Source organism: Myotis daubentonii, chromosome 13, assembly GCF_963259705.1.
Source record: "Myotis daubentonii chromosome 13, mMyoDau2.1, whole genome shotgun sequence".
NCBI lineage: Eukaryota > Metazoa > Chordata > Mammalia > Chiroptera > Vespertilionidae > Myotis > Myotis daubentonii.
This window is the reverse complement of record NC_081852.1, coordinates 22,360,777-22,388,688: the sequence shown is the minus strand read 5'-3', so window position 1 is coordinate 22,388,688 and position 27,912 is coordinate 22,360,777. Positions and strand designations below refer to the sequence as shown.

General features: G+C 39.6%; 1 protein-coding gene across 1 annotated transcript; it reads right to left on the bottom strand.

Annotated features, from left to right (window-relative positions):
* PPA1 (inorganic pyrophosphatase 1) lies at positions 1-27,912 on the bottom strand. Its single transcript, XM_059662491.1, has 11 exons — positions 27,709-27,912; positions 25,163-25,221; positions 14,960-15,013; positions 13,996-14,115; positions 11,249-11,335; positions 9,704-9,830; positions 4,290-4,417; positions 3,937-4,022; positions 2,172-2,241; positions 916-958; positions 1-350 (listed from the first exon to the last, which is right to left on the bottom strand). The coding sequence occupies exons 1-11, from the start codon at positions 27,770-27,772 to the stop codon at positions 319-321; spliced, it is 870 nt and encodes a 289-aa protein (XP_059518474.1). The 5' UTR covers positions 27,773-27,912; the 3' UTR covers positions 1-318.

Here is a 27,912-nt window from a genome sequence, read left to right as displayed (position 1 = left end):
TTTCAGCAAAATAATTTTATTTTCTAACACATAGTAAACATATACATCCAATATCTCGCACATTTATTCACAAATGACTTCCAAATTCCAATAACTGCTTTGATATTTAAGCCTGTGCTAAAAGTTATCTTAGCTGAGATGAAAAATGCTTTCATATGGATAACACACTAAATATATTGGATTGGTCACAGCAGAATTTCCTTTGTTAGTTAGATTAGTTCTATAAATTTAAAGCTTAGAAAAGCCACTACTTTTGCATCTAATACTTCCAGATGAGTATGATGCAGTAATATCAGCTTGTATTCCAGAGAAATTTCCTTAGTTTTTCTGGTGATGGAACCATTTATCCACTATATTCAGAGAAAAGAAAAACAAATTAGAACCCTCATTAAGAATCAAAATATAGCCAACATACAACAAAGAAGAATATACTTGCTTTAATGTATCCTACTATTGATTACCATAAAACAAACTTCCAGACCTGCAAGTTTCACTACGGCAGAAACAGGCAATTTACCAGTGTTTTCTTATAGGCTTCGTTACTCTTGATACTAATCATACAAACATGTGATTCTCATTAGAGGAACCTGACAGCGAATTCTAAGTCTATGGGGGGAGAACTCAGTGCTGGGTGAAGCAGCCTATAGCCAGATGGGGACCCAGAGTCCACGAAGCAGGTCCCCAGAACCCAGAGAGTGGGTCCTGGTGTGGAAACGGCTGTGATTAGGGTTGGCACCGAAGGTGGTACGTACAACCATTTTCTTCCTACATACGTTATGAAACTCTACAAATGTTTCTTCTCCCCTTCCTTCTCTTTCTTTGTATGGATGTGGTATGTAAGATTTATCTATAGATATAATTTTCCCACACATTCACACAAGGTTTAATGTAATTTTACTAGAATATTGTTCTTACCATCTGCAGGTATTGTGCAGGCAGATTCACATGGTGGTGGTAACTAAAATAAAATGTTAAAATACATTAGTCTAATTCTTTTTAATAAAACTAAAAAAAGTATACTGACAAAAATGAAAATGAATCTGAACAGAAGACAACTATCCTAATTTTTAGGTTCAAAAAATAATAATTTATAGGAATGCAAGGTTTGCTCTACTGCTAAAAAATGTTAACAAACTCAAGCCTCTTTAAATGACATACATGAGAATAAATAATAAAACTAAATGTATTCTGAAATAAAGAATAAAAACTGATTCACACACACAGTGATTTAATATATATTACATATATATAAAATGTAGGCAGAGTGTTCTCATTGAAAAGTTATGACTGCCAACCAATAGCTTTTCCTATCCAATTTTTCTTATTCGTTTCAACTTTGTCAGGATTCATACATAAAGATAAATATACATTATTGGCTTCATCACTAAATTATTTTTCCTTTTACTCAATTAAAAAGCAGTACAAAATCAGACCTAATTTTCTTTTGTTTTCCTTATTTAATATTGTAAACGAGAATAAATTAAGATGATCTAGTTAAATATATTAGTTAATCTGAATCAGATAAAAAATAGTACAAAAACAAAATTATGTCTTTGATAAAGGGTTTACTGTCTGAGCCCGGCTGGCGTGGCTCAGTGGTTGAACACCAACCTATGAACCAGGAGGTCACAGTTTGATTCCAGGTCAGGGCACAGGCCTGTGTTGCAGGCTCAATCCACAGTGGGGGGCATGCAGGAGGCAGCTGATCAATGATTCTCTCTCATCATTGATGTGTCTACCTATCGCTCTCCCTTCCTCTCTGAAATCGATAAAAATATATTTTAAAAAATTTTACTGCCTTATATGAAAGTCTTTTCTGGGGTTATGAACTGCCCCTGCAACAGTACCTAAAATGTGATAACTTTAACTGACCTTGACAAGTAAGTTGCCATTGATTCTTTTGTGAAACATGGCTTATAATAGGTACACAGGCACTTGGGTTAGTAGTACAAATTGTACTAGTTCGCTACCTGCCCAATTTAGGGTGGACTAGGACACTACTCAGCTTTTACATGCAGTCAAATGTCTGCTTAGGTGTGTTCACGTTTTGTAATTTCAAGACCTCACACAGTAATATGCATACAGGAGGTACTCAAGTACTTGGTGAAAGCAGTACTTTCCCTCCCCATTTAGCACCATATTTGTCCTTTTTCAAGGAAGCTTTTACGTACAGCATCCACAATGGCTTTGGCAGCATCGGGATCACACTTGAAGGGGCTCTCAGACACTGTGGTATTCATGCTATTAAATAAAACAAAGGTAGTCTTGAGTTGCAGTAACAAAAATTCTCTCACGAGTTAAAAAACAAGTTGAAGATGGTAGGCCAGAGGAGATTCAAGTTCAATTTACTTGAACCTCAGGTTTACTCAAGTTGCAGGATACAAAATCGGTATACATAAACCATTGCACTTCTATACATTAATAACAAACTATCAGAGAGAAATTAAGAAAATAATCCCATTGCCCCAGCCAGGTGGCTCAGTTGGTTGGAGCGTCATCCCATATACCAAAAAGCTACCTGAAAAGATGTTTAACATCAATAATCATCAGGGAAATGCAAATCAAAACCACAATTAGAAAATCTCACACCTGTTAAAATTACTGTCATCAAAAAGACAAGCGACAAAAAGTGTCAGCAACGATGTGGAGAAAAGGGAATCCTCGTGCACTGTTGGTGGGAAATGTACACAGCCACTATGGAAAACAGTGTAGGGATTCCTCAAAAAACTGAAACTAGAACTAACATATGACCTAGAATTCTACTTCTGGGTATTTACCTGCTGAAAATACTAATTCAAAAACATATATGCACTATCATTGAAGCATCTATATAGTTAAAATTCTAATATGCAAATAGACCTAATGGCGGAACAACCGAACAACTGGTCGCTATACGTGTGCTGACCACCAGGGGGTGCACGTGGAACATCTGGCTGAGGCAGGATGGTGGAGCAGGTAAGCAGGGGTGCCAGACCAAGGCAGGGTGCCGGTCACTGTCATCGGGGCCAAGCCTCTGGTGGTTACTGAAAATTCTTTGTTCCCGCGCGTGCCATGGTACGGCCCAGCACTCGCACATGTAAGTGGACCCAAGCAATTCAAACTCATATTGTTCAAGGGTCAACTGTACATACATATTCATTCTGTAATCAGCCACCTTACTGAATGCTTTATTTTTTCTAGGATTTTCTGAGTACACAATCATATCATCTGCCACAATATGCTTCCCCTTTTCAATATTCCTACATCAAAACACATGATTTCTTCATTGGCTACTATTTTCAGAACATTAGTTAAGAGGTGATAGTGGACATTCTCTTACAAATCTTTAAAGACCTCAGAGGAAGTATATTGCCCTGAACATCAGGAGCCAGATAGACTTGAGTACGAGTCTTAACTCTGAAAACACTTTGGGATGACTCTGGTTAAGTTTAATCTGCCTATTCTCTGTTACATGCTTTGCAAACATTTACTGCTCAGTAAATATCACCTACTATTAGTGGCAGTAAAGGTTGTGTGAATGGTAGACACTGGTTATTTGTGATACACCTTACACATTCACATCAGAGAGTACATACCCTAGCACTCCACCTTATTTTACCCATTCCATTCTGCCTCCTTAATGCCTTTCCCAATCTCTTACCCTCAGAATGTTCTGATCTCACTGTCCCCCTGACAGTTTTAGTTTGTCCTTTTCAGGTATCTTATGGTCACTTTTCAAGTGTTTATCTACCTTCCCACTCACTTGAACACTGAATGACAAAGAAGACACAAGTGCTAAAAATATCAACCAGGAAAAATATTTTTGGAAGGAAGAATACATTCAACAACAGAAGCTCTTTTCTAAGTGGAAGTGATGACACTGTGTTATGGTTGTTAAAACCTTTGGAGCAAGCTGGTCTGCTTTATGTGTTAAACATGAAAAGAGTGAGTGCTTACCAACTGATTCCTTTTCCATCAGTTTTCTTTGTCACTAATGCTCTCCAATAGTCATGAGTGCTTTTAATAATGGCAGTTGCAAAATCCTATAATTTGAAGAGATACGCATTACGATGTTAGAAAAGTATTCTTATCTTAGTATCACCATTTTCCCAAAGCCTGATAACTTTGTCTCTTTGAATCATTTCCTTGGGTCAAAAGGGAAGAAAACATTCAAATGAATAAATCAACATCAAGTCAATGTCTTTAGACATTTTTTAAATGATCATATAGTCTTTAAATGGTAACAGTAGGTTAAATTATAAGTCTCGATGCAAACAGACTTAAAGCCACAGTTCTGAAGGACACATTACCTTATCTTTAAATTCCGCATTGAAAGAAAACTGGTTTTCTGGTTTTCCATCAGGAACCTTGTACCTTCTGAACCAGTCCACAGTAGCTTCCAGGTAGCCAGGTTTCAGCCGCTTGACATCATTAATATCTTAGAAGAGAATAAGCAGATTCCAAGGTGCATACGTAATTATTTATGTGATAAAATATCAAGTACATCTTTCCTTTGAAGGAACTATGGGATGGTTATGAAAAAAGTTCAAGATCACATTAGAGCTAACCATCTTGTTAAGAAGGGAACTATATACACTAAAAGGAAATAAACTAGTGTCTTAGAATACCTCTGCCACTACATGGTCAGAGAACAACCAGTACAATAATAACTTCTATTAGATAAGAAGAAGGAGAAGTGATTGGAGCTACATAATGAAAGAACAGTTTGGCAAACGTTTGGTAATTTCTATGAGACAGACAGACGATACTAATACTAAGAAAGACAGGTTGAGGCTCTATTCAGAGCCTCAATTCACCACAATTACATACTAAAGACAAAAATGGATGACACTGATGACCACTGATGCGTTACATAGTAAATGTGACTAGACTATTCTAACTGTAGTGCAGTATTGACATTCTATATCACAATGCTTTTGTTCTGGCCAATAGCAAAGTGTTCTGTTTAAAAAAATTTTTTAAAGTTTCTGTACATCCATCAACTTTAAATGATCAAGCTGCCCCTCAATGCAAGCAAACAGAAGATACAAGTGCTAAACATATCAACTAGAAAAAGTGTTTTTGGAAGGAGGACTACATTTAACAACAAAAGCTTATTGGTATTTGTATAAAATAACATTAAGTTCAATTTATATCACACACAGTTAAAGAATTTCATGCATTTTGTTTCATAGTACCATTAAAAGTATGAAAAGTTTACAAAGTGAACTGGGAACTGTTTAAACACTGATCAATTTCAAGGAACTTATAATAATTCACATAAAATGTGTCACCTACTACAGAACTAATCTGAAAATCCAAAAATCCCAAGTATGGGGTACTTCCCAAAAAATTTTCTGACCAATTCTCCTATTCTTCAGGCACTAAGTGAGTGTCCAACAATTCAATTCAATAATGACACTACTGGAATTAGCTCTGATCCCACAAATTAAAGGGCTCAGTCCCAAAAGACTTACCCTATTGTACATACATCTTTGCATATATTTATGAGGAATTCCATGAAACAGACACTCAGAAGTGGGTCAAAGTGATATTGGTCATAATACCAATTTTCTATAAATGCTCTAAAAACAATTTTATTTGGGATATTTAGAAAATATTTCTTATGTAGAAGATGGAAGTTTATCCTCCTTTCAGATGGTGCTTTTTATTTCACAAACCCTGTTCACCTATGGTCTCTCATTTGCTTTCCCCATAAAATGGTATTTACAGATAATTATGAACGTTACCAAGTTAATATACAGCTAATAAGTCAAAGAATCCACATCTCAGCACCTGGTCCAATGCTCTTTCCAATAAGAAGAGAAATCTTTCTTTTATTAATCTTAACAAGACAAATCCTAACAAGATAAAAAACCTTTCTTGGCACTACCTGGTAATGACAGAATAATAGTGCTGTAAGATCTCCTAGCTTACACAATTGTGATTGAGAAATGTCAAATATCCACAATAGGAAAATTTATAGAGACAAAAAGCATATTAGTGATTTTCAGGGCCTGGGAGGAGGGAAAAATAGGAAGTGATTGCTTAAAGGTACAAAGTTTCCTTCTGGAGTGATGAAAATGTTTTGGAACTAGATAATTGTGATGGTTGCACAACAATGTGAATGTACTAAATGCCACCTAATTGTATACTTCAAAATAGTTAAAATAGTAAGTTTTGTGTAATGTTAGTTATACTGCCAAAAAAGGGGAATGAAGTACTGAACATGTTACAATATAGATGATCCCTGAAAATATTATGCTAAGTGAAGCAAGCCAGACATATCATATGAACGCATTTATGTGACATGTTCAGAATTGGAAAATCCATAGGGATAAGACAATAGGTAAGTGCCTGCCAGGGACTGAGGGAAGAGGGAGTAGTGTGTGACTGCTAATGGATATGGGGTTTCCTGCTGGAGTGGAGAAATGTCCTGGAATTAATAGTGTTGAAGAAAAAGAGAGAGCAAGGGATTGACGACCTATTTGAAGAAATAATGACTGAAAACCTCTCTAACCTGGTGAAGGAAAAAGACACACAAGTACAGGAAGCAAAAAAAGTCCCAAACAAGATGAACCTAAAGAAGCCCACACCAACACACATTACAAATAAAATGCCAAAAGTTAACGACAAAGAGAAAAGCAGTTAGTTACCTACAAGGGAGCTCCCATAAGACTGTCAGGTTATTATTCAACAGAAATTTTTCAGGCCAGAGGAACTGGCATGAAATATTCAAAGGGATGAAAGCAAGAACCCACAATCAAGATTACTCTACCCAGCAAAAGCTATCATTTGGAATTAAGGACAGATAAAGAGCTTCTCAGACAAGAAAAAGCTAAAAGAGTTCGTCACCTCTAAACCAGTATTACATGAAATGTTAAAGGGCCAATAAGGAGAAGAAGGAGAAAGGAGGAGGAGGAGAAGGAAGAGGAGGAGGAGGAGGAACAGGAGGAGGAAAAAGGAGGAGGAGGAGAAAGAAAAAGGAAGAAAAATATGAATAAAATGGCAATAGCTACATATCTATCAACAATTACTTTAAATGGATTAAATAATCAAAAGACAAACAGTAGCTGAATGGATAACAAAACAAGACCTTTACATATACTGTCTATAAGAGACTCATTTCAGATAGAAAGACAAAGACTGAAAGCAAAGAGATGGAAAAAGATACTCTGGGAACAAACAAACGCTGGGGTAGCGATACTTACACCAGACAAAACTGACTTTAAAAGAAAGACTATATAAGAGACAAAGAAGGAGCCAGTAATTCCACTTCTGGGTATGTATCCAAAGAAATACAAAACGCTAATTCAAAAGGACATAAGCACCCATATGTTTATTGTGGCAATAAATGAATGGACAAAGAAGTAGTGTAGATATACAATGGACTATGACTCAGCCATAAAAAAGAATGAATTCTTGCCATCGGCAACAACATGAACGGACCCAGAGGGCACTGTGCTGAGGGAAGTAAATCAGAGAAAGACAAATGCCATATGATGTCACGTATATGTAGAATCTAAAAAACAACATAAACAAACATGCAAAATAGAAACTCATAAAAACAGAAAACACTTTGAAGGTTGCCAGGTGGGAAGGGGTTGAGTGAATGGATGAAAAAGGTACAGAGATTAAGAAGTACAAATTGGTAATTACAAGTAGTAATGGGGATATAAGAAGTACAGTACAGCCCTAGCCGGTTTGGCTCAGTGGATAGAGTGTCGGCCTGCAGACTGAAGGGTCCCGGGTAAAATTCTGGTCAAGGAAACATGCCCAGGTTGCAGGCTCAATCCCCAGTAGGGGGTGTGCTGGAAACAACTGATCAATGATTCTCTCTCATCATTGATGTTTCTATCTCTCTCTCCCTCTCCCTTCCTCTCTGAAATCAATAGAAATATATTTTAAGAAATAAAATAAAAAGCACAGTACAGTCAATAATCCTATCTAATAAAAGAGAAAAATGGTAATTGGCGTACGACGATACCCTTTTCATTGGCTAATCAGGGCTATATGCAAATTAACTGCCAACTAAGATTGGCAGTTAACTGCCAACAAGATGGCGGTTAATTTGCATATGTAGGCACAATGCAGGGAGGTGAAAGGGAAAGCAGGAAGAAGCCCCCTGCCACTGACAGTGATCGGAAACCCAGGGGGGAGCTAAGAGCTGGGGGGCAGGGCAAAGGTGGCCCTGGGGCCGCCTTTGCCCTGCCCCCCAGCCATGATCGGAGAATCAGGTGCCTTTGCCGCCCTGGCCAGTGATAGCAGGAAGTAGGGGTGGAGCCAGCGATGGGAGCTGGGCACGGTCGAAGCTGGCAGTCCCAGGAGCTAGGGGTCCCTTGCCTGGGCCTAAAGCGAAGCCCACGATCACGGGGCCGCTGCAGCTGTGGGTTCCCGCTGCCCGAGCCGGACGCCTCAGCCAGAGGCGTTAGGCCTGGGCAGGGGCGGAGCCTGCAACCGCGGGGAGCTGGGGGTCCCCTGCCCAGGACTGACACCTCTGCCGGAGGCCTCAGGCCTGGTCAAGGGGCCGATCCGGTGATTGGTGATCGGAGGGTGATGAGGGTCAACTCCTCTGGCCGAGGCATCAGGCCTGGGTGGGGGGCAGAGCCGGGGATTGGGGGGATATGATGGTCCCGTTGCCCAGGCCTGAAGCCTGGGTCAGAGGCATCAGGCTTGGGCGGGGGGTGGAGCCAGCGATCAGAGGGAGATGGGGGTCCCCTGCCCAGGCATGATTCCTGGGCCAGAGGCCTCAGGCCTGGGTGGGGGCCAGAGCCAGTGATCAGGGGGAGATGGGGGTCCCCTGTCCAAGCCTGACACCTCTGGCGGAGGCATCAGGCCTGGGCAAGGGGCCGATCAGGCAATCGGAGGGTGATGGGGGTCTACGCCTCTGGCCGAGGCATCAGGCCTGGGCTGGGGGCAGAACCAGTGATGGGGGGAAATGAAGGTCCCCTGCCCAGGCCTGACGCCTCTGTCAGAGGCGTCAGGCCTGGGCAAGGGGCCGATCCTGCGATTGGAGGGTGATGGGGGTCAACACCTGAGGGCTCCCAGTATGTGAGAGGGGGCAGGCTGGGCTGAGGGACACTCCCCCCGAAACACACACACACACACACACACACACACACACACACACACACACCCAGTGCACGAATTTTGTGCACCGGGCCCCTAGTATTTTAATAATTATGTATGGTGTCAAATGGGTTCTAGTTTTATTGGGGTGATCACTCTGTAAGTTATATAAATGTCTAATCACTGGGCTGTATACCTGAAGCTATAATATTGTACATCAACTGTAATAGAAATATTTAAAAAAAATTTTTAAAAAGGAAATCCTTAGGGACTCTTCTGTGCTGTCCATAAATCTTTCTGTGATGATATAAACATTTTAAAAAAAATGATGACTTCTAATGGCATGTGAATTACATTTCAATTAAAACAAAAATTTTAAAATAAATAAATAGACCTACTGAGGGCAAGTATATGAGGAAGGAAAGGAGAAAACAGTAAACACAAACTATCAGATTTTTGCCTTTCCTGGAATGAAGGAGAAAGTTTACTCAGTTAGTTATAGAAGTTCAGCATTAGAAACAGCAGTGCTTTGTCAAATGTTTTGCTCCTCCGTTCTTTAAGAGTTTGAAGGCATGAGCTTGTAAGTCTGTCGTTATAGGTTAAGGGGTGCATCAGATGTAAGCACAAATACTTCAGACTCTTTACACTTTCTTACCATTATAATTGGCTGCATCGGGATCATCCGCATTGATGGCAATCACTTTCCAGTCAGTTTCCCCTTCGTCAATCATAGCCAATATGCCCAGAACTTTCACCCGGATTATTTCACCTCTTGCACAGACCTGAGAGTCAATAACCACAGTCAGGACATACCACAGAATGAAACTTTGGAAGAAAAACTTTACTTGATGGATAGTAGGAAATAAGGAAGACACCAAGTTTCTGCAAACTTACCTTAAGATTGTTCCTTTAAGCAGTTTTTTAAGAGCTAAACAAGTAACTGCCCATCAGTTTTATCAAAGTTGAAAATGTACCCTTACTACTTATAGGTCCTAAGAAAATCAGTAACATGATTCAGGATAATTAATCTTTCTTTCAACGGTCATTGATTATGCCAAACCCCCCATAATTTTGTTTCAAATATATATTTTAATGTGCTTTTATTTTATAGAAGCCACTGAGTTAGACATCATACAATATGACTGAACTTGATGACTTAAGAAACTCAATGACAAGTTTCTTTTCAGTTGCTTACTATTTTCCCGAGCCTGAGAAAGTTCATAAAGATATATAACTACAGTTAGAATCTCAAAGCAACCCTTCCTGATATAGGAGTCCCTACCATCAATGTCCAACTCGTGAGGTTACTGGGCTTGGGTCAATTGCAAGGTTTGCCTTGTGTTGAGATGACATTTGCTTCTTAGTACCCTTCATCTACTGACCAGTCATCTGCCCTCTAAAGCAGAACATGTCTACTTCTCCCACATATATAGGGTGTCCGCCAAAAATATATACATACTTTTGCCCTAGACCAGTGGTCTGCAAACTCATTAGTCAACAGAGCCAAATATCAACAGTACGATTGAAATTTCTTTTGAGAGCCAAATTTTTTAAACTTAAACTATATAGGTAGGTGCATTGTTATTAACTTAATTAGGATACTCCTAAGGCTTAGGAAGAGCCACACTCAAGGGGCCAAAGATCCGCATGTGGCTCGCGAGCCGCAGTTTGCCAACCACGGCCCTAGATGGTTTGGTTCAGTGGATAGAGAGTTGGCCTGCGGACTGAAGCGTCCCGGGTTTAATTCTAGTCAAGGGCATATGCCTGGGTTGCAGGCTTGATCCCCAGTAGGGGGCCTGCAGGAGGCAGCTGATCAATGATTCTTTCTCATCATTGATGTTTCTATCTCTCCTCCCTTCCTCTCTGAAATCAATAAAAAACTTATTTTAAAAAATGTATACACACTTCAACAGCTGATAACTCACTTACTTTTCACTTATTTTTAGTAATAATAAACACTGACTTTATAATCATTCGAAGTGTATATAATTTTGGGGGATACCCTGTATGTATAGCCACATACACGTATATGTACATCTTTTTCTAGGCTAGGTTTAAATATACAAATGCTTTAAAAGAAATGGAAGCTTCTAATCACCTCAAGTGACATCATTATTCATAATATTTTTTAAAGTATGAACTTTATATATTTCATTAATATCATCTTAGCACTAAAGAAAAACATTTCAGATTACATTACCTTGCTTCCAATTTCACAGACATCAATCGGGTCATTGTCGCCACAACAACCAGTGTGTTTGTCATTGTGTCCAGGGTCTTCCCAAGTCTAGGGGGGAAAAATGCTTAGAGCATATCGTTCCTATACATGCTACTGACAGAATGGATCATGTTGACATTAAAACATCACATGAGTCTTTCTGCAAAAATAATAATCTTCAGCTATTTTTTCTCATTTAGAAAAAACTTTTACTCACATTTAAGAATCTTAACTACACATCATAATTTTAATTAAATGCCAGGGTTCCTATTTTGCATAGAATGCTAAACTACATTTAAGCTTTAAAACAGGCAATGATCACCCGGCCAGTGTGGCTCAGTGGCTGAGCGCCAACCCAGGAACCAAGAGGTCATCAGTCAATTCCAGTCAGGGCACATGCCCAGGTTGTGGGCTCGATCCCCAGTAGGGGACATGCAAGAAGCAGTCGATTGATACTGATGTTTATCTCATCGATGTTTCTATCTCTCTATTCCTCTCCCTCCTTCTCCCTCTAAAAATCAATTAAAAATATTTAAAAAATTAATAAAACAGGCAATGATCCTATTTAAAACAAACAAAAATCAACCACCTGCCCTGGTTGGGTGGCTCAGTTGGTTAGAGCATTGTCCTATACACCAAAAGGTTACGGGTTCAATTCTCAGACAGGGTAGGGCACATATCTAGGTTGTGGATTCAATCCCCAGTTGGGGCATGTACAGGAGGCAACCAATCAATGTTTCTCTGTCTCTCTCTTTCCCTTCCTCTCTCTAAAATAATCAATCAAAAAAACAAACACAGCCTTAACAGGTTTGGCTCAGTGGATAGAGCGTCGGTCTGCAGACTGAAAGGTCCCAGGTTCGATTCTGGTCAAGGGCATGTACCTTGGTTGCAGGCACATCCCCAGTTGGGGGTGTGCAGGAGGCAGCTGATCGATGTTTCTCTCTCATCAATGTTTCTAACTCTATCCCTCTCCCTTCCTCTCTGTAAAAAAATCAATAAAATATTAAAAACAAACAAACAAAAAAAACATATCCTCAGGTGAGGATTAAAGAGAAAAAACACACATCTAATAACGGAGACAAATGCAAACACAAATATAGGCCCAAATACTTACTTTAAAAATATATGAAAAGAAAACTGCTTTGAGGAACTCTTGGTACTTACTATCTTGTAGTAACTAGATTTTCTTTAAAATAAATTTCCAAAGCAGAAGTAGGTAGACAGTAATACTAAAACAGAAACTGTGTTCTGATGGTAAAAGTGTCATCATTGACAGGAGCTAAGATTGAAAAGTTTAATCAGAATTTTCTGAAGCTTTAAGTTACTGGCTTTCTTTCCTGCTAAACTGCAAGAGAGAGAGTCCTTACAAAGAATCCCATGAAAAGAACAGATGACCTATGTTTACCAAAAAATCAAGTTTAAAATGTAGCTGTTGTTTTGGTTTTCTCTCCTAATCCAGAAAACTTTCTTGGATTTGTTTGTCTACTCAGCTGGAGTAAAGTGAAAAAGATAAAAATGAAGGGTGATAGAGAAGACCGTATCCAGCAAAGCCAAATCCACCTACAGAAGAATAAGAATTTCAGCATTGTTTTCCCAGAGGGAAGGTATTTCAAGGCTAAATATTAAATAAGTTGAAGTACAAGGCAAAATGATATAATTAAGGCAAGCTAGATGAGTTTGACCTATGTTTGGTTAAGTTATAGACTGTTTCACAATAGATTCCACTTAATAGACTTAATCAGGGGTCCTCAAACTATGGCCCACGCCGCTGTGTGCATAGGAATTTGTTCATAGCTTTTTTTTAAAACTATAGTCCGGCCCTCCAACAGTCTGAGGGACAGTGAACTGGCCCCCTGTTTAAAAAGTTTGAGGACCCCTGGACTTAATGGTTAATAAAAACAAACTATTTATCAATAGGGAAAAAATAAATAGAATATTCTGTGTAAAAATCCTAAATGCCACAGCATTAGCCTAACCAAACTAGAATTTAATCTGTTGATTACTCATAATAGACATGATTTTAGTGATCCTTCACTCAAATGCTACATAATGACCTACTACATAACACTGACATTGCACTGGGGATAAATTTGTAAACAATGCAGATTATCTCCCATCTTCAAAGGGCTGACTGTTCAGGAAAATCCTATTTTTGCTTTACCACAGAGAGCTTGGCTTAAAGAGGGAATCAGGACTCTAAACATAAAGGTCAATAGCTCTGTGAGCTAAGTGCTTTATTCCTCACAATAGCCATATGAGCTAAGTACTATTAACATCTCAGGGGGAGAGATTCATGTCTCAGGAAGGACGAAACAAAGACAAACTAGGTAATTTAGGGAGTGGCAGTCTTGGGATTTGAACTCTAGTCTTTTTGGTGCCCCAAATCAGTGCTTTTATCACCATTAGCCTACACTGTCTCTCTTAATACAGATTTGCCACTCATTCTGTAAAGAAAGAGTTTATATAATTTATAACGAGTCCATATAGAAAGATAAATATTTCAAAATAGAACAAACTTTCAAACATGAAATTAAACATTGTAAATATTTGCCTTTTAGTTTAGCTTGAAAAGTTATTCAAGGAAGTATTAAAATTAATTACCTCTTATGTTTTTAAAATCTATTATAGCAAAAACTTCCTGAAGATGTTTAAATATTTTTTTACTAACGGCAGTAAGTTCATTTTTTTGTAAGCTAAAAAGTACATTTCTATCAATTGCACAGACATACCTGAGGGATGGCACCATAGTTCCAGATATATCCTTTATAAGGGAACACATTTGCAACATAACGGAGTTTCCCTTTTTTCACATCTTGTTTAATTGGGTTTAAAGGGTCCTTTGTAGCAATCTGAAATAAAAATTTTCTAATCATTGCATATTTGGATGTAAAATACTATTCAAATAAGGATTTGAGGGAATTATGAAATACACACCCCCTAGTTCCACTGTAATGACATATTTTATCTGTAACATTTTTATAATTTGAAATAAAAGTTTCTCCATAGTCAGCCTTTAAGTGGAAAACATTTGAGGTATACAGGAACTATCAAGAAGGGGAAAAGAACATTTAGTAATTCCAGAAAACAAAACTAAACTTATCTGGAATAAATCCTAACATTTGAGAAATAAAAGATTTTTATTAAAATGGTAAAATAAATATTACCAAATTCAGCTTTCCTTCAGAGCATTTAAAATTATTAAAGCATTTGAGTATCTATTACATGCAAAGTGTGGTTACATTTTAAAAGCTTAATTGACATAAAACACATAAAAAATATCCTTAACAAAAAGCCAAATATCTTATGTGTCATCAGAAGGAAATTAACAAAATGCAACAGAAATTCCAATAAGATCATTTGTGGCTGGGGGACCAAGGAAAGCCTGTTGACTCTGTGAAGTCAATGATGTGCTTAAAAAGAACAAGACAGAGGAGAAAAAGATAATTCCAGGCTTTGGGAACTCCAGAAGCGAAGATGTAAGGGAAGGGAAGTCTGTAGCATATTTGTAAATTGTAAATAGATAAGTTTAGTTGGAACACAGAGAAATGATTGGCAGGCAATGGGAACTATAACTGGAAAATAGATTGGGACTAGAAAGAGGTAACCTTGGACTTTAGCTGTTTAACCCTTGAGCAAATCAGATGGCTAGATCAAAGCTAATATCCTACATCGTACTATCAAAGGCAAACATACCTCCATTTTTGCATTAGACCAGCGTGGTACTTCAACTACCATGTTGAACACATCCTGAAAAACAGAAGGTCAGATGGTCACAGGAGCTAATTTATTCTCTTCAATGAGCAGGCCCTGGTTCCTCCAAAGAAAAACTGTTCATTGCATCTGATCTTTGAAGTCAATGGACTTTCAATAAAATGCATCAAAAAATAAGACAGACTGATGGATGAAGAGACAAAGCAAAATATTACTTTTGCAAGATATTATTCTTGCAAAATACTATTCTGCTAAAGTATTAAAAAATCAAGGTGGTGGGTGTATGGTTGTCCGCTGTATAATTTTTCAAACTTTACTGGGTGTTTTATATTTTTCATAATTAAATAGTTGGGGTGTATGTGGAAAGAATCCTATATAATAAAAGGGTAATATGCAAATTGACATTAATGGTGGAACGAACAGAACAACCGCTTGACCAGTCACTATGAGGCACACTGACCACCTCTCGATCTCTTTCCCCAGCTGGCAGGCTCCCATTGCCCAATGGTGAATGGGGAACTGGGGGTAGGTGGCGGCAGGGGGTGGTGGGGGGAAGGGGGAGCGGGGCCGGCTGCCAGGGACGATGGCCCTGATCACAGGCCAGGCCTAGAGACCGTACCCATGCACGAATTTCATGCACAGGCCTCTAGTGTTTCTATAAAGGGAAATAGTTTCTAAACATAACAGAACTTGTATCACTGAGGAAGCCCATCTTCAAAGCAATAATCTCCAATGCCTAGTCATTTCCATTGTGACTCTGAAATCACTCAAAATGTTTTTAAATCACCTGTTTCAGAGGTGGTTCATAAGACAAATCCCAAATCAGTTTAATTATTTTGTCATAGTTTGGTTTTAGCCTCAAACAAAATGAATCACCCCCATTATTCTCCCAACTTGGCTGTCTTTAAAAATCAGCACTCCTCAAAAGGACATGAAATAAAATAATATGTTCTAAAAATGTTTTTACCAATAGCATTTCTAAGTGTAATTAGTTTCCAGCCTTAATATTGATTACTTAAAAGTGAATGATACATTTTAAAAATTCCGAAGAGCTTATTATTTAGAAACACAATGACAGAAAATCACAGTCATCTCATTTTGCACACCTACGTCAAATACCAACTTGACATAGGATCTCCAATTAAAACTGAGCTTTGAGGAGTCAGAAAATTACTTTTGCCATGGAGCAAAACTTTAAATTCAGTTTTTCAGTTGATAACCTCAATAAAAAGCACACATGAAGCCAAATCTTCAATTACTCTGTTATAAAATATATATTTAAAGTTGATTTAAAATCAAAATCATTTAGTCATACAATTTCTTAGAATTACATCTTTGCTATTTTGCATAAAAAACAGGGATGTATAGAACTGTATACCTGAAGCCCATGTAATTTTAATAACCAATGTCACCCCAATAAATTAAAGATATACAAACAAAAATCAGGGACTGATGAACTATAAGGGAATAAGTCAAAGGTTTCAAGTCAATAATTACTTTGCTGCTACTTTTAACCAAGCAGAAAAGCTACACAGATTTATATTAGAGAGTGTAAATCTTAGTCAAACCAAGGGAGATTAAAACATTCCTTGGGTTTTGTTCTAAACATCCTGACGCCTACTTGCTAACAACATAAAAACCACAGAGAATGGAGACAGTTTTCAAGATCTATCTATTCTAGTCCCACTACTCTGGTATTTTAAAATGTAGGATCTGTAAATCTATGATACTAGAACAAAGGGCTTTTAGAGTTTTCACAGCAGTAGCCTAAAGGCTCACAAGAGGGAGCTGTTACTCTGAGATGAGAAAACCTAGGAGATCCGTTGTTAATTTTTTTTTTTTTTAAGAAAATATACAGAATGAATATACTGCCTCGAGAAAACAAAGTAGCAAATAGAGCTGAAATCATTAATTCAAAGTTTGGAAACTACATCAAACTCTTCAATGGAATTAAATGATAAATATGTATAGATTTCAAAACCACATTACCTAATATTACAAATCTGCTTAATTAATAGAAACAAAAACAAACAAACAAAACAACATTAGCTGGGCCAAAAATAGCAAGGAGTATCCTGCAAGGAGCCACATATCCAATTGACTGATTTTTTAATGAACATTTACTGAGCACCATCATTAAGTGACATTTTTCTAGGCACTGAAAACTACCAGTGAACAGAGTAAGTTTTTAACTCCCTAAAGAGCTGGATTTCCAAACCAGGTCCTTCTGGCCCGTAGGCCTCAAGCTACAGCTGGGGGTCCACAAACCGAGATGAGAGACTACCTGCAAAATGAATGTTTAGCACATTTCCAAGTGTATGTAGATGCTGTAGTGATTACCGTGTTTTGTTTTTTTAAAGCAAAGCAGCGCATGTGTAGTTTTTATTATCATAAGGAAAAGTGTTCAACCAGTTATTCCATTGCTAGGAAAATGTTTACTGTTAAAACATGCATTCTCATTGGAACTCTTGTGCAGTTGGTAGGAAAGTAAAACAGCACAGCCTCTAGTGGAAAACAGAATGGCGGTACCTCAACAAATTAAAAGTAGAACTGCTATATTGTGCATTGTGGACAGAGCTGACTCAGTCTTGAAGCTAATCTGCCATATCAACTGCTGTCCGCCAACCCCATTTGGGAATGTACACAAAACTCTGCAGTGAGCCACTCGTGACCTTATCTGTCTCTTAACCAGCTCTGACACCAAGGCATCTGGGCACCTGGAGGTCCCCCTGCCCTTACGTTAAACAATCATTTCTTTCCTAGCACCTAGGCTCAGTGTTTTTAACTATAAAACACAGACTCTGGGGAGTGGAAGGTGCAGTGGATATCCAAGTCACCTTGCCACCTCCCAGGATGCACCTCGTATCTCAGGTGCCTTAATAAACGTAATGACAGGGTTGTCAGCCTCGTGCTCTAGTCTCTCAGCCCTGGGAAATTGTAAGTAACAAGTGGTGAGCCAGCCAGGAGACCTAAGAAACGGGCCTTTAGGAAAAAGGCATCCATGGGGAAACCCCAGTTGACCACCTACTTCCATGTGGAGAAGGGTGGCCCATACACTAGATTCCTGTGGACTGCCATGTGAGTACAAGGACACCCCCAAAACACTGGCCATTCTTATGCTTGTTTGAAGAAGTACACATTACACATTGTGGTCTGGAAGGAAAGTACATGGCCACAGCTTCGGGCTGGCCTCTCTTAGGGATGGTTCAGCTGGCCACCGACACCCAGCTAGAGGCAGGAGCCAGGGTTAGAAAATTAGAACTGAAACTAGAAAAAGATATCTACAACTTTGCTAGCATGAGGACTGGCTGATAGAGGCGGTGGGGAGTAAAGATCCTTTGAATAGATACCACTTCTTTTATGCTAGCCATGAAGTCTGTTTGCATGTTCATGTGTCAATACATATGTTTGTAGATGTGTAGCATTTTCTGCCTCCAGATGGTATTAGTTGCTTTAAAAATAAAACAAAAACTACTTAATTGGTTTAAAAAACAAACAAGCACTTATAAGGGTGGGCTATTCTAAAATTCTCAAAAACACAAGAACTAACCAAAATGTTTTTCAGGTTCATGTGATCTAAGATTAATCTTTAGTAGAGCTAAAAAATAAATTTGGATCTGTTAATAAATACTTCTTATGCTTTGTTGAGGAAGCATATGTTTCAAAAAATTATGAAATAATAAAAAAATATATAAAATATATTTGCCAGTAAAAACCCATGTTTCTATGTCTGGCCTGTGTGGTTCAGTGGTTGAGCATTGATCTATGAACCAGAAGGTAATGGTTTGATTCCCGGTCAGGGCACATGCCCGTGTTGTAGTCTCAATCCCCAGTGGGGGGCATGCAAGAGGCAGCCAATTAATGATTTTCTCTCATCATTGATGTTTCTCTCTCCCTCTCCTTTCTTCTCTGAAATATATATATATTTTTTACAAACCTATGTTTCTAGGTTATGAAAGAAAAATAATGCTTTCAGTAATAAAAACTATAAGGTATAAATATGTATTTTTAAGAGGGAAAAAAGTAATTTTTTCCTAAAGTGAGGCTGGTTGTTTCAAAATCAGAAAGAAGAAAAACAACAAAATCTATTGTAAAAAAAGTTGTTGAAGGTTTAGGAAAAGGTTATCTTTTTTTTCCCCAAAATATATTTTATTGATTTTTTACAGAGAGGAAGGGAGAGGGATAGAGAGTTAGAAACATCAATGAGAGAGAAACATTATATCCTATATAATAAAAGCCTAATATGCTAAGTGCCCAGTCAACCGGTCAGCTGTTCAACCAATCAAAGTATAATATGCTAATGATATGCTAAGGCCGCTCAACCGCTCACTATGATGTGCACTGACCACCAGGGGGCAGATAGTGGACTGGTCGCTATGACATGCACTGACCACCAGGAGGCAGATGCTCCGACTGGTAGGTTAGCTTGCTGCTGGGGTCCAGCCAATTGGGACTGAGCGAGATGGGTCGGACATGCCCTGGAGCCCTCCCGTGGTCCCTCCTTGGCTGGCCAACCTTCCGCATCCCTCCCTGGCCCCGTGCACCAGTGGGGTTCCTCAGCCTGGCCTGCACTCTCTCGCAGTCCGGGCTGAGGGACCCTCCCCCGCCCTACCGAGTGCGCAAATTTCGTTCACCGGGCCTTTTATTTTTGTTTTGTAATAATATTTGGAAAACTGGTAGTATAATTTTCTTCTAAATTTATCTTATTTATTTTCTTTTCTTTATAAAAAATCAAGCAAAGAGTCTGCATTTTCAGTTGTCAAACTTTTCTAGGATTTTCAACAACTGAGAATTCTGGCCCTAGAAAATTACAATTTACTATAAATATGCATTTTCTGAGGAAAAAAATGCACATTTATAGCAAAATGCAATTTCAGAGAATTCACAGAACCTCAGAAAGCCACCAATGGCGATTCCAGGGCCTCAGAGCCAGGACCCTGAACTACAAAACTTTATAGCCTTCCCAAAGGAAGAAAGCTCTTATTTCCTTTGCATTCTAAGCTAAAAAAATAAAGATAAAAATAAAAAATTAATTAAGCAAGTCTTTCTTTCCTGCATCATCAAAGAGATGTTTACTATAGAGAATGCGGAAAATACAAAAAGGCACTAAGTAAAATCCACCCACAAACATGCCTCATGGGAAGTAGTATAGCTCAGTGGTTAAGACCACGGGTTCTGGGCCTGAATGCCTGGCTATTGCTTATGAGTTCTAGCTGGTGATCCCAGATAACAGGGTTAATAAAAGAACCTAGCTTAGAGAATGACATGATGGTTAAATGGAATAATCCACATAAAGGGTTTAGTTTAGAGCCCAAGGTATGGAAAGCATTCAATAAGTATTAACAATATTATTTGACTTTTGAAATAAAAATCTTTAATAAGACTTCAACAGCAAGTTAAATATATAGAATCATGAGCTGTCAGTGTAGAATGTAACAAAATTCCACTAACACCAACAAGTGCTCAGAGGTAAAGTAACATCACAAAACCAGTCAGTGATAAAACCAGGACTCAAATCAAGATTTGCTATCCATAAAATAGAGTTCTCAAAGTCTTCAGATATAACCAATCATGTGGTCAACATAATCAACCTATTTTTATTTGTTTGGTTATTGTGTTTTGAGACTTGCTTCAAGAACAATATATGCATATTTAATCAGCACAAATTAATTTTTTTATAAAGTTTATAAATCACAGAAATTATGGTTAGAATAGCTGTGTTCAAATTTTAGTCATCTTAAAGCTCATCTGAGGGGGGAAATAGGAGCTTATTTTTAGTTATGACATGTCAATTAAGTTTAATTGTGATAATTTTCATCTATGTTTTGAGTTCTAACTTTGGTTTGGCAAATGCAAAACCAAAAGATAAACAAAACAAAACAACCCAGAAAACCCAACCATTCTACCCAACCTTTCTCTAGCTGAGAAAGACAAACAGTGTTTATATTATTAATTCTGTAATATTTTTACAACTCCAATTTATGGAACAGAAATAGAAAATTCAAAAGAAGGCAATCCCTGTAAGAAAGTAAATAATCTGAAAAGCATTCATTTGAGTAGTATAGAGGAGTCTCAAAATTTTGGGCACTGTACAAGTGAGATAGTATCTTTAAAAAGCTAAGAATGATACACACTGCAAAAAATAGTTATATTTCTCAGGCATCAACCTATTTAATTAGAAGCCTGACTTTTTTTTAAGAGAGCAAAGAAACATAGTTCCATATTTACATACGCTCCCAATAGTCACTGAAAAGCAAACAAGCCTATATTGTTAGAACTAGTATTTAACACCAAAGTTTAAGATGGAATAGAAAAATACCAAACTTCTAAAACTAAACATCAAATCATATTTGAATACTTTCGCATTTAGATAAAGCTTTAATTTACCCAATGTTTCACATTGTTTATGCTCTTTTTTAAAATTTTAAAATATTTTTAAAATTTCTGGTAGCTTAGAAATTTTAAGCCAGAAGACACTCTGAACTACACGTGCTTTTATATTTGATTCCCAAATAGCCCCAGAGCAAAGGACACTCTTACAAACCAAAAAATAACAACAAAAATCCAGTGAGTCCTTGCCCTTGCCTTCTTCTACCCAATGGATTTGGAAATAATTCAAGCAGCGTGTCTGAGTTATGATTCCCAGAACTGGCTGGATTGATTACCTAATGGCATGTATCCCAAATCAAATGCTCTCCACACTGAAAAGTCCTGACTTGGAGTAGCATAATCCTTTGGGCATTTTCCTTAGTAGAACTGACTGTGTTAATGCTAAAGGTACCTTCTCTCATTATCATCTGCCTAATGGATGACCATGTTAGGTATAAGGCCTATGGCAACACACATACAAAAATGTATGTAAATTTAATTACATTGGAATTTTTGTTGTTAATCCTCACCCAAGAATATTTTTCCCATTGATTTTCAGAGAGAGTGGTAGGGAGTGGGAGACAGAGAAACATGATGTGAGAGAGACACATCAATTGGTTGCCTCCGGCAAGCACCCGGGGGCCAGAATCCAGCCTATGTCCTTGACCAGAATCAAACCTATGACCCTTCAGTCCTCAGGCCAATTTGGGTTGAAATATTTTTAAAATCACACTCTTCTGTAGCCAATTGAATCAATCTGTTATTTTACTTAGACTATAATCCAAAATAATTTATGTGTACCACACCCTTACTCATTTTGTACACAGTGAATTTCCTTAAAAACGAAACAAAGGAACTCTTTCCTGTTTCTCAGGCAGTAATCTGAAGTACTGAAGTTCACTGAGGAATAGACCTCTAGCGAAATACAGAGTTGTTGCAAGAGCTTGTGCTTTTGAGCCACCTTTGGGTGGTACAAGAGCAAAGTATTTTTTTAAAATATGTTTTTATTGATTTTAGAGAGAAAGGAAAAGAGAGGGAGAAACATGGATCAGCTGCCTCATGCATGCCCCCATCTGGTGATCAAGCCTGCAACCTGGGCATGTGCCAGCTTGCAGGCACATGTTCAAACCTAGGAATTGAACTGGCGACCTCTCGGTGTATGTATGAGAGGACACTCAACTAACTGAGTCGCACCAATCAGGGCTAAAAGTCTTCATTTAAGTAATCCCAGATTACAGATACAACCAATCCGTATGAGACTTCAAGGAGTCACAGAATAACCTGAGTGAAGATGTTTTTTTACATGACACCAATCTAGTCTTCAGTTTCCTATTTTGAAGAAACTTGAAGCAACAAGAAGATTAGATACCACAATTGCTATGATCATTCTAGTCCTTGGCTAGAACATTGTCAAGTCACTTATTGCTATGGTCAGAATGTTTGTGTCCCCCCAAAATTCATGTTCAAGTCCAAAATTCATATGTTGAATGTATGTGTCCCCCCAGAATTCATACCTCAAAGATGATGGTATATTAGGTGGGACCTTTGGAAAGTGGTCAGACATGAGGGTAGAGCCCTCGTGAATGGGATTAGTACTTTATAAAGAGGCTCTGCAGAGCGCCCTGGGCGCCTCCGCCACGTGAGGATACTCTGCGATGTCTGCAACCAGAAGAGGGCCCTCACCTGACCAAGCTGGCACCCTGATCTCAGACTTTCAGCCCCAGAACTGTGTGAGCAATACATTTCTGCTGTTTATAAGCTTCCCATGCTGTGGCATTTTGTTATAGCAGCCCAGATGGACTAAGACAGGAAGATTGTTTTAAAAAACACAACACAGCCCGGCTAGTGAGGCTCGGTAGTTGAGCATCGATCTATGAACCAAGAGGTCACGGTTCGATTCCCAGTGGGGGTGTGCAGAAGGCAGCCAATCAGTGATTCTCTCTCATCATTGATGTTTCTATCTCTCTCTCCCTTCCTCTCTGAAATCAATCAATCAATCAATCAATAAATAAATAAAAATAAAAAACACAACACAGCTATATGTCAAAACAATGTTTTCTTCCTTAGTACATCTGTATGCCAAGGTGCCATCAATAAACTTAGGGTAATCACTTTATACCTCTTCATTACTCAAAATGGTGTAAGATGTTACTGTAAAGTACTTTGCTATACATATGACTTATACAAAAAACATTCAAATGATGCTTATTCAAGAGGAAGGAAGGATACTGCAGTTCACATCAACTCCTAGGAAATCAGATGTAACAACGTAGAGTCTGTGAGTAAATACGCGTTAAGAATCCCACAGGAGAACACATGCCAATCAGAAGTCCCTCCTGTAACATCACTGGCCTGGGGCTGTTTGTTCCCCGGCCTCCAGTTAGAGCCCCAGCTCAGGTAGGCTCCTTGGAAGCAACACACAGGTTGGATTTTCTGCCAACGTCCAAGTGTCAATACAAACCTGCAGCTAACTTCCTGGTAGAAGTAAAATGAATTCATCTGTTTCTCTCTGATAAACAAGCGCAGACAAATAGTGAGACAGCACACCCAAGGATAAAATTTCATCTTTACTAGTATTCTAGATGTGCGCTGGGATATGATGCTCACATGCTTATGTATAGACATCTAGCTAAAGAAGATCAATAACCTATGTAGCGTTTACAACTCCAAAAGATTTGCACTCACTGTGAATCAAGCTTCTTGATTAAATGAAAAAAAAAATGTTTTAAAGGTAGAGAAAAGAATCAAACATTTGTTTTTGTGTCAGTTCCTAAATTCAGTACAAACTTCTATTAGGATAAGGCTAAAAAAGCTGTGTTTCTTTTTAAATGACTATTTAAATCTGTACCAATAATGCATGTTCTTTACTAAAAGATTAGGAAACATAAAAAGGCAAAAATGAAAGTAAAAATGAAAAGAGTCACTAGCAATTAATTTTACTTCCCAAGGATCATGAGTATTTTGAAATATCTGTAGACTTTTTTTTCCTAGGGAAGTAAAGATTCTTTCCATTTTGTGGTAAGCCTATCATCTGTGCTAAAGTTAGATTTCTTTGGCTCACTGTATATACAGGAACAGGCACCTCTTTTTAGAAGTCTGTGGACTTACCTTTATTAACACTATTTGCAGATCTTAACTCTACCGTCCATTAAAAGTACTGAATTTTTCTGTATTCACTGAATAATCTAGTTTATTTTTTATTATTTAGTAAATATTCCACAGCCCAAATTTTGGGCTGGCTACTTAATTTTAAAACCACTAATGGAGCACTACGGTTTTAGTTCCAAATACACACACAAAAGACACCAATGTGATTTTTTTTGTTAATCGAGGCAGCTTTAAAACATTTGCTTCTATTCCTCTACTCCTTCCCCAAGTTATAGTTGCTTCTTTAACTGAATAATCTGGATTTAAGACTGACTTCTTATTTAGTCAATGCCCCTTAACTCACAGCACAATGAGGCATTTTAAGAACTTATTCTATATAATAAAAGCCTAATATGCAAATTGTCCCCTCGACCAGGAGTTCCACTGGGAGTTCAATCAAGGGTGGGGCTGGCCAACTGCTCTTGGCCCCTCCTGCTCCCACCCCCCGCCCCCGACCCCTGCTGGCCCTGCCCTGGCTGCCTGTGGTGGCAGCAGTGGCAGCAGGCAGCCAGGGGAAAGGAGGCCCCAGCCAGCAGCTAGCAGCCACTAGAGACCTTACCCGTGCATGATTTCATGCATGGGGCCTCTAGTTAAAATATAAGAAAATCCATATGTGAAACTATCTGACCTCAGTAAAGAGACTGGGTTCAAAAGATAAGAACACCTTACCTTATCTGCATAAATTGGAATATCATGAAATGGAGATATATATTGTCCCTTTTCATTTTCTGCAAAATAAATTAGAAAAAGTTATTACTTTTTTGGTTAATTATATGAAGTACACTTTTAAAGAAACTTAATTTTTAAGAGCAGTTTTAGATTTACAATAAAATTGAGAAGGTAGAGATTTCCCATATACCCCCTGCTCCCACTCATGCATAGCCTCCCCTAAAGTCAATACCACTCACCAGAATGGTACAGTACACGTTTTTACACCAAGATTTTATTCCCACAAAAAAACTGGTTGTATACTCCACCTTTCCTGACTCTCCTCCAAGACTGGGTTAAGTTTTCACCCCCTGCATTCCTTAGGCATCTGAGAGGTACTAACCTCTATAATGAGGACAGGGACTGCCTTATCCTTGGGCTCAAAGAGAAGGGAGGGGGTCAGTTTGCTGAATTATAAACCATGTTGCCTTAAATACTGTTCCAGGAAGACAGAGCCAGCTGAGATTATGATTTTTCTTTAGGATAACCAAGTTGCAACAACACTTTCACAGGTAATTTCTATATTCTAGAGACCAAACTACCATATCCAAAAAGTAATTTAAAAACTTCCCAATTTTTCTCCAGGAAACTTAAAAGTCGGTCCACATGGCATCCCTTCAGGTTTAGAAACCAACAGTGACCACTCCCAATCCCATAAAGTCACCTGAGACTGCTGTCCAACCCACTCTCAGTTTTAAAGAGGTTGGCAAATGTAACATTACAGAAGGTAATATATCTCCTATTAAGGAAGGAGTCCAAGAAATCTATGACTTTTTAAAAAAAAACAAAAAACAACACTTAAAATTATACAATGATATAATTGGATCTAATTATTGGTATTCTTAAGTTCCAGAGAGTTCCATCAGGTAAAAAGTTACATTAGCGCCGAAACCGGTTTGGCTCAGTGGATAGAGCGTCGGCCTGCGGACTGAAGGGTCCTAGGTTCGATTCCAGTCAAGGGCATGTACCTGGGTTGCCGGCACATCCCCAGTAGGAGATGTGCAGGAGGCGGCTGATCGATGTTTCTCTCTCATTGTCATCGATGTTTCTAACTCTATATCTCTCTCCCTTCCTCTCTGTAAAAAATCAATAAAATATATTTTTTAAAAAAAGTTACATTAGCCAGTGCCAAAGTCAAGGAGTGGCGTTGGTCTTCCATCGTGGCTATCAAATATTTGCTACCAATACACAATCTGAAAACTGTTTGTTCTGCAAATATAGCGTGAATCTCACCCAAACCACCCCCAGTCCTTCAAACCAGTCACCCCTCTAAAACCCTCCTACCGAGGAATTCCTGTGCCAACAGCAACTCCGGAAAAATAGTTCAGTGACTTATCGAAAGCCCCTGCACTGCTCTTGCTGCTACTTCCAACATTTAAAAAAAGTGGAGAGTGGCAGCCTCCCTGAATTTCACAGGGTAGTCTAATATTCAACCAGATGTGCAAACTCGAGAGTTCACCTACCTTTTCCTCCCACCCCGGGCTACTTTTTGATAGGAGCTCCGTTCTTTCTTTCAGTATTCCCATTAGTTCCCTTTGGACCCACTCTTCCCTGCCCTTCACACACTTGGAGAGCTCACAGAAATGAGCGCACCTGCCCATTTCCTCCCAAATAAAACTGTAAAGCAGTTGAAACAGAAGTGCCCCCGGTGACACTTCTCTGAACGCCTCCAATCACCTAGTCCTAATGGCTAGGGGAGCGGGTGGCAGAGAGTAACGATGAAGGGTAAAGCCCAGGTGGCTTTCCGCCGCCTGCAGGGCATCGGCGGTGCGCGCCGGGGAGGAGCGCGTGCACGCAGCCCGCAGCCTCCCCCGCTGCGGTGCGGGTGGGCGGGTGCTCCCCGGACGCCTAGACCCCGCACCGGGAAAAACTCGGCTCTTTCTAACTCTCTTGCCAGGCTGACGTCACCCGCTTGCCTGGAAGGGAATGGCTTTCTGTTTCACTGGCGGCTCCCAGCATCAGCGCTGTGGGAAAGCAGGCGGCAGGCCGACAGGCAGGGGCGCTACCAGCACCCCCCGCCCCCAGGGATGGTCGGGGCCTCCGTCTCCCCGTCCCTAGAGCCAGGGGCGGCACTCAACCCGCTCAGGGCCCAGAGTCAGAGCTACAGAAGGAACGAAGGTCCCGGGGGATCTCCCCCGCTCCCCTCCAACCCCTCCTTCTTTTCTTCCTAATTGAACAATCCTCTTAAACGGATTCGTTTACCTCTAGGCACCTTTCTAGGGTGACTCAGAGGTTTCCTTTTCCCATCACACACAGCCGAACACCTGCAAAACTAGCCTGGCCCAGGTTCGGGTCCAACCCAGCCCCTGCCGTCCCGCCCGCGGGCCGGACCTGTGAAATGGGACGACCGGGTCGGCCCAGGCCCCAGGGACCGGCCGGAGAAGCCCACCCCGCGCCCGGGACGAGGGGCTGAGCGCGGGCCGCAGGCGCCCAGGCGGGACGCGAGGCGAGGCCCGGGAATGAATGAAGGGGCGGGCGGGGAGGGACCGCGGGGCCGCCGGACTCACTGAAGAAGACTCGGTACTCGAGGGAGAAGGGCGCGGCGCGCTCCTCGCTGCTGAAGCCGCTCATGATGCCGAAGACCAGCCGCCGCCGCCACAGAGCAAGCAACCCGCACGCGGCGCCGACTGACAAGGGAGCCCTCCGCGCCTGCGCACTGCTGGACTGGACAGGGGAGCGGCGCCGGGAGCCGCCTTTAACGCCGCTCGCCG